General features: G+C 30.0%; 1 protein-coding gene across 2 annotated transcripts; it reads right to left on the bottom strand.

Annotated features, from left to right (window-relative positions):
- Nucleotides 1–1,398: 1,398 nt before the first annotated feature.
- On the bottom strand, nt 1,399–6,131 carry LOC130818220 (organic cation/carnitine transporter 1). Of its 2 annotated transcripts, XM_057684305.1 has the most exons (3): nt 5,676–6,131; nt 2,028–2,825; nt 1,399–1,946 (listed from the first exon to the last, which is right to left on the bottom strand). In XM_057684305.1, the coding sequence occupies exons 1-3, from the start codon at nt 6,085–6,087 to the stop codon at nt 1,567–1,569; spliced, it is 1,590 nt and encodes a 529-aa protein (XP_057540288.1). In that variant the 5' UTR covers nt 6,088–6,131; the 3' UTR covers nt 1,399–1,566. The 2 variants fall into 2 exon arrangements, with proteins under 2 accessions (XP_057540288.1, XP_057540287.1); XM_057684304.1 differs by having other exon boundaries at nt 1,399–2,825; nt 5,676–6,123.
- Nucleotides 6,132–8,070: the final 1,939 nt, after the last annotated feature.

Raw genomic sequence — 8,070 nt, 5'->3', positions numbered from 1 at the left:
TAATTAAATAGTAGTGTGAAGTAATGATTGTATTGGAAGTATGAGAGAGAAAATAATTATAAATAAAAGAAAATGGGTACATTAAAAGAAAAGGGGGATTTTAAGGGGTAAAAGTGAGATAAAAACTTTTTAAAAATAGAAAGTATTCTAAAGTGGAAGAACTTTTGAAACTACCCGTTATAGTAATGTGGAAGATCAAAAAGGAACGAAGGGAGTATTATATTTACATTTTTGACAATGACCCTTTGGGTGTTTGTTATTCGCTTTTTATATTTATTACGTATTCTAATATATTCTAATTACATGTCTTATTTAATTTTAAATATTTGTCTATATATTACTTTAATAGGAATAGGAGTATTAAACAACTCTATTTTACTTGAATAAATTAATAAATTTATATTAAGGTGAATCCAACAAGTTTTCATCTTATTATAAAGAGTATTAATTTATAAATTGAGATTAAAATAAAAATTAAAAGTAATTAATAAATAGTGTTATGTTCATTGATTTAGGTTAATCACGTGCAACTTTATCACTCGAGTTTTCCGTACACTTGAAGAATCGTTCGTCAATGAAAGTCAACTTTAGTGCTTAAACGGTTAAACCATCAGAATTATGCTTTTTAAATGCATGTAGCACACGTTGAATCTTGTTAAATAACGCCAAACAAAAAATTATATTTATAATTATACCCTTTGTAAATAAGTTATTAGTAAGAGCCGTAAGCTAGTTTTAACAACTGAAAATTTTATTAGTTATTCGTAAACATTTAAACTAATTGTTTTGAAAATATTTGATAAAAAATGGAGTATTTTCTAAATAATAGTAGTCATTAGAGACTAAGTAGACCAATACCAAAAATCAATTTAAAAACTATTATAAATAGTACTCCTAATTTTTTACTTTTAGCTTCAAAGTTATTAACTAAATATTTTTTTTGAAAATTACCAAATTATATGCCGCCAAGGAAAGAAGACCTTGGAGAAACTTCGAGGCCATTCCCTATATCCGGACTCCCTTTCATATTAGTTGTAAAATTAGAATATACGACACTATTCATTCACCATTTTTAATTTGTGATTAATTTTTAATTTATAAGTTAAAATATAATCAAGTGAGATTTTGTTTGATTCGTCTTATTGCAAAGATTATAAATATCAAATTTTTATAATTTTTATTATACGTAATTAAAAATATTAAGCATTGGATTAGTGTATTAAACTGCATGATAAAGCAAATATTGCAAGTATTTTAGACTAGAGTAAGTACTAATTACTTTTTACACTAAAACATTTTGGATGCATTTTCAATTTTTCATAGACAAAGAAAGTATTTTTTTTTTTTGACTAACTAAACAGCTAAAAGCGAAAAAAAGACCACCCAACAACAATAATAAAGCTAATTGTCCAAACAATTCTTATGCTTGAAAAGCAAATTTTACAACTCTATACAATATAATATGGAGAAGAAACTCATATCTTTAAGCATTATGAAGAAGCATACTTAATTCTCAAAAAGATACAACAAATAGTAGATTGAAAACTCCAATCAAAACCTAAATTATTAAGTAGAAGAATGATTTGAAGAAGCATGATGAGGATGAGCTAAGTTCTCTTGTTTTTCTTGTTGTTCTAAAGTTTCAAACAGAGGAAGATTCTTTGTTTCAGGAAGGCAGATACTCATAAGTCCACTTAAAATTGATAAAACTCCAATCACAAGGAAAGAAAATGCAGGACTTAAACGCCCAACAACTACCAACAATGGTGAAACTGCAGCCCCTAAAACCAAAGCTTGGCGCATCAATGATACTGCAAAGTTTCTCACATTTGTTGGGAACAATTCAACACAGTATATGAACATTAGATCAAATGCTAATGAAGCTGCCATGAATCCAATCCCTTCTATTCCCAATTGAATCCAGTTTCCTACAATGTTGTCTTTGCCTGTTTGTCCAATTCCCACAATGTACAAATCAATCAAATAACAAAATGAGTATTGAAATTTGAGGAAGAGTAAGAACATACCTGATTTAGTGAAGATGATGCAAAGGAAGCAAGAAATCCCAGTAAAAAGGCAGGAAAGAAAGAACAACAATCGACGTTTCATGAATCCGAGCAAGAAACTTCCACCAAACACAGCAGGAATTTCAATCAAAGCATTGATTGCAACACTAACATACTTGTTGAAGTTCAAATTCTCCACATTCAATTGAACTGCATAATACACAAATCCAACCCCAAATGCAGCAATCATGGCCTTCCCCATTCTAACCCTAGCCCATTTACACCCCCACAAACTCATCATCTTCTTATCATCGTTAGCAATCAAACTCGGATCAGTCAATTCAATGTTTGCCGGTAAACTCCTCCCATTTCGAGTTGCTAAATTCGATAAACCTAACAAAGCTTCATTTTTCCTTCCGCGAATTAGAAGCCAACGAGGAGATTCAGCCACGAATGGGAGTATAAAAATGGAGTATAAGAAAACAAGAAGAGATAGAATTTGGTATAATAATCTCCATGAAGATTTGGTGTAGAATGCGATCAATGGAAGCGATATAAACCCTAAAGTGAAGAAGAAAAAACCGTATTGCCCGATTTGGCCTCGCCATTTTCGACCTACAACTTCTGTGGCGAGGACTAAGCAGCAGATTCCGATTCCGGATCGAGTTAATCCATTTAAGAATCGACATATGGCGTAAGTCCAGATGTTAATGGAGAATGAGGTTAGGAAAGCTGTAATGGCGGTTAATAAAGATGCCAATATTAAGGTTCGCTTTCTTCCTAAGAATGAATCTGCTAAGCGTCCGTACGCTGCTGCTCCTGCATTAGAAACACGGTCATCATTGTTAGAATAATATATTTTGATTGAAAACCAAATCATTCAATTAATCATCTAAGTCAATATCGTGCTCGAAAATAAGATTTAATGATAAATGTAACGAACAATTCATTCCGTTTAAAAGAACAGGTCAAAATTTTGGTCAATTTTACACCAAATATGCAATTGACAAATATACCCTGATAAATTAATTTGCGAATTACATCCTTAGAGTTTAGCACTTTTGGAAAGTACAGTCTCAATATTTATTTTTTGCGAATTACAGTCATCAAAGTATCAAAGTTGTAGGTTCGGGCTAAACACACGGAATTCCGACCATTTTAGTGGTCAAAATTTTAGATTGTCGGAGTTCTATATTCAAACTATAATTTGCAAAAACTAACATTAAAAGTGTAATTGCAATAATATTAAATTTTAAGGTTGTAATTCGCAAATTATTGTTTTACTTAAACATAAGAAGTATGAATTAGGATGTATGACTAACTAAAGTCTAGAGTGGGGAATAAGTGGGATAAGCTCGTAAATGAAAAACTAAAAAAATATGCCAACTTAAATTTTAAATTTATTGAAGTGATGTGCCAACTTCCTCAATATGGTCATTGATTGGGTAATTTATATTTAATTAGTTTTAAAAGTCAAAATTAAAGTCAATTTAAATATATATGTTAATATTTATTTGTTATTATATAGCTATACTTTCAGTTTTTGCACTATTCATTGTGTTATTTTAACATTAAATATCTTTTTATAAGCATATACATTACTTTATTATTGCTAATATATTAAATAAATACTACCTTATTTTATCTTTGCTATTAATGTTTTATTGAATTTTATTATTTCTAATTACTCCCTCCGTTTACTAATGTTCTTCTCATTTGAAATATTGCAACTTAAAGGGAAAGAAATTTAATTAATGTTTTTGACACATATTTAGAAAATAAAATATATCCATCTAAGATCTCGTTAGATTCGTCTTAATGTATACTTTTTAATTATGTATTTTTTATAATTTTTTATTTTGGTATTTAGAGATATTAAGATTTAAAATTTACATTAAAAATTATGTAAAAAGTAAATGGGAAGAACATAAGTAAATGGAGGGAGTATTGTTTATTTTCTTGAAACTTTATTAAATGATTTGGCATAAGGACAAATCTCTCACATTTCATTAATCAATAAAACTATATTACTTACGGGATTATTTATAATTGATAATTAATTAATAAATAATTAAATACATTTTTAACAGGTTTATTGAATAATAAATACGTATAATTTTTATTTTTTTAAAATTATTTAAGTGATTAATTTAATCAGTGAGTAAACAAAGTTTTTGCGACACTGTAAGTGTATGTTGCACTAGAATTGGATATAGGCATACAGCGGAAAAGGTCGACACCACTAGTTTTGTGTATGTACGTTATAACAATGCGTCAAGATGTTGTCGTTTTAGTTGAAAGCTATTTTGATTCGTTCTGAAATACACGCACCTGATCATTGTGACATGTTATGTGGAAAAATATCAATATCAATAACAAGTACTCCTTCCAATATCAATATCAATAACAAGTGCTGAATTGGAGGGAATAAAACAGAATGGAATAAATTCTTTTTAGAGAATAATATACTTTCTGTCTTATAGACTTGTGTTATATGAAATAAGTATTTGAGAATTTTCTGCATTATATAATACAAGTGTAAATTTAAATGGACATAATATAATATAATATAATATATATATATATATATATATATATATAATTTAATGGTAGCTCCAAAACTCAAAACTCTTATTTAGGTTGGAAATAATAAGAATGTTATAAAACAATCTTCCGTATCATTTAGATTGCTAGCTACATTATGCATATTAATGCTGCCCGAATGCTGCCCGAATGCTGCCCGAGTTTTTGAAATCAATTGTAGCAATCATAGCAATTATAGTTAGATAGAAAGTTATTTAAGGTTTGTTGGACGTAAATGTGGATGGTCATTAGTTGTATTAGTTGTAGTTGTATAATTGTATATTATGTTACTTATTTAGTTGTTTAATTAGCTTTTTAAATTACTATTGTTCAGTATAAGAAGTGCGGTTATATATTTATAGTTGTTGAAAGTTGGAGCCCCATATAGTATATGTAGTAGCAGTTAGCATAGTACAAAAACAAAAGGTTGCATCACCATATCGTGCCCGTATTGTAAAGCTTTTTAGGTTTACAGCGATCGAAATATTGGTCGCATTGATCGTGCAATCATCCGTATTGACCACGATATTTGTTTTGCGACTGTTACCGTGACTATGACCGAAATCGTATTTTTTTACACGCATTATAATAGTAAGCAATTTATAATTAATATTTCACCTTGTACCTCACAAATCTCATTATCATCCTCGATTCCCCTAAACCCCATTTACATAGGACTAAATAATGAATTAACTAAGATAAATAGAGAATATTAAGCGTTAAGTTGAGCCAGACTTATTGTCAATGCCGACATAAATCTGAGAACTAGAGGTGTTATTTCGGGTCATCGAGTCAATTTCGGGTTAGGTGTTTCGAGTCGGTCCAAAATAGGGTCTTGTGTTCACAATGATTTTTACATTTTATTTTAAATTCATTTTGAAGTCGGGTTCGGTCATCGACTCTATTTCGAACACCTCTACTAAGCACACAAGATGCACACACTTTATAAACCAAAAAACTAACATCTCAAAACCGTATAACTGTATGCTAGCATTCACAATAACTTATAAACTGTGCATCTTTAATTCATCGATGTGGGATAAATCATATGAGCACTAAATAAAGCAAGAAAGATGGATTACATACCTAAAAGAGAGCCAAAGAAGAAGCAAGAAGCAGGAAGAGCAGCAAGAAAGTTATGATGACAAACAAGTCCCCATTCAGCAATTATTGAACTTTTATGTCCATCAATCCATTCCCAAGTCCCAGGTTTCAACCCACATACACTACTTTCATGTGTATTATGACATGTATAATTGGGTTTACATCTCCATTTTTTAGGGTTTGCATCACTAAAAATGGTGACCAAAGTAATTTGGGCATCAAACATCCATGCTAAGGATACCAAAATGGCTTGTATTATTTGAGAGTATCCTAATGAACCCACATAATTTTCTATCACTTCATCTACTGTCATTTCTGTTTTTGGGTTTGAAGAAATGATAATTTCTTCTATTTCTAAAGGTAAGGATAATTTGGGAATGTTGTCTTCTCCCATTGTATAAATGTTCACTCAAGTAATGGTGGTGTTTGGGATACTATGCTTCTAGTATCATGCACCTTTTCTTATTTATAGAGAGCATAATTATGCCCTTTTTTTATTCTTTTATTTTATGCATGTAAAATTTTGGAATAACATTATTTAGAATAGTGACAGATCCAAAACTCGCATATACGTACACAATGTTTTGATTATAATTTTGGAAAGAAAATAAAGACGGGAGGGGAAGGGCAGTGGCAGAGCTATGTTAGATCATGGAGCCCATGGGGTTACGTGCCCCTTAGGCATTTTTTTTAAAAAAAAATTTTAAGTAGACTTTTTTTATTGGTAAGAATAAAAGTGTAAAATTAATACTGAAGTATTTTGATGATGAATACTCTCTCATTTTAGTAATCTTGTCTTATTTATTTATTTTACCTCATTTTTTTAATTAGATCAGTTAATTTATTTTGTTCAACCTTTTATGGTATGTCGTATTTAAAATTTTAGCAAGTAATAGTAAAATAGTTGTTAATTTTACAAATGAAATTCTGCCGAAATTTTGTCTATTAGTTGGTGCCCGCCCCTTGGGACTCCGAACCCTGGATCCGCCACTGGGGAAGGGAAAGGAAGGGATTATTGTTTGTTTAAGAGGGAAGGGAAGGGAAGGGGAAGAAGGTGAAAGACTTCTCTTCAAATCTTTTTAACATTAAAAAGATTGAAACATTAATAAAAATTATTTATCTGATTCTGACTCTCTAAATCTCTCCTCTCCAAATTCCTTCTCTTCCATTTTGTTATTCAAATAAGGGATTTTTCATCCCTTTATTTTTGTTAATTTTCTTTCATCCAAACATACCCTTAATGAGAGCACAATGAATTGAGAAATTAAATTTATAAATACATGTTCAGCGGTTAGTGATGGGGGTATTAATTATCGAATACACATAAATTCAAAGAAACTCGATACGTAGTGTAGTTGGTCTGTAGCCTGTGAACCTGGTTCGATCCTCTTGTGGGTGCGAGAGCCAACTAGCTTACCCTATAATTGAGATTTGAGAATCATGAGTTAGTTTAATAGTTGAAAACTTTTATTTTTGTAATATAAATTTGATTTTTAACACCAAAAAATTTCAAACCATGCATCTAGCAAATATCATTACCTTAAATAGAAAAAAAAATGGAATTATAACTATGGTCACGTTGGAATTATAACTATAAAGTATAAAATGTGTATTATGTTTTATGATTCTTAATCTACAATTTAAATGAGTTTAATAGTCATGTCTACCTCGATGAAATTTGACCTCTTATACGAAATCAATATCGTAAAATTTGACCTCTTATTGAAGTCAATACCGCAAATAACGAGTGGAAATCCAGGTTTTACATGGTTCCTTGACAAGGAGTAGTATAAATGTAATACATGTACACTGCTACATGTTAAGGGACCAACTACGCAACCAAAAGCTCAAATAGTTAGAATCCCATAGTATATTTTATACTCTATGACGGGTTTTAAATGGTTCCTTGACAAGGAGTAGTATAAGTGTAATACATGTATGCTGCTGCATATCAAGGGACCAACTACGCAACCAAAAGTTTAAAGTAATGGTTAAAATCCTGTAATATCCTTTATATTCTATGACGTTTTTTCACATAAGCTCTTTGATCAAGAAGCATAAATGCAACACAATTAATATAGAGTTTAATTAATGTTCCAACACAGTGGGAAAACAGTGAGACCAATTAAGTGTGTCTAGTGTCAGCCTTAGTACCTTACCTTATCATAACAGATGTGTCAATTGTAATTGATTTGTACACTTGTGAATTAGTGCCCTATGATGTTAATTCTGTAGTCTAATCTTAAACAGATAAAGATTATGGTTTAATAATTTTACTATAATAATACAATTATATAACTAAAAGTCTAAAATTATTGAATAGATAGAAACCTTTACATATTATTAAAATAAGTCATCATAAGCATGATTACACGAC

This window comes from Amaranthus tricolor, chromosome 7, assembly GCF_026212465.1.
Source record: "Amaranthus tricolor cultivar Red isolate AtriRed21 chromosome 7, ASM2621246v1, whole genome shotgun sequence".
NCBI lineage: Eukaryota > Viridiplantae > Streptophyta > Magnoliopsida > Caryophyllales > Amaranthaceae > Amaranthus > Amaranthus tricolor.
Note: the sequence above shows the minus strand (reverse complement) of the source record. Positions and strands in the feature narration are given on the sequence as shown.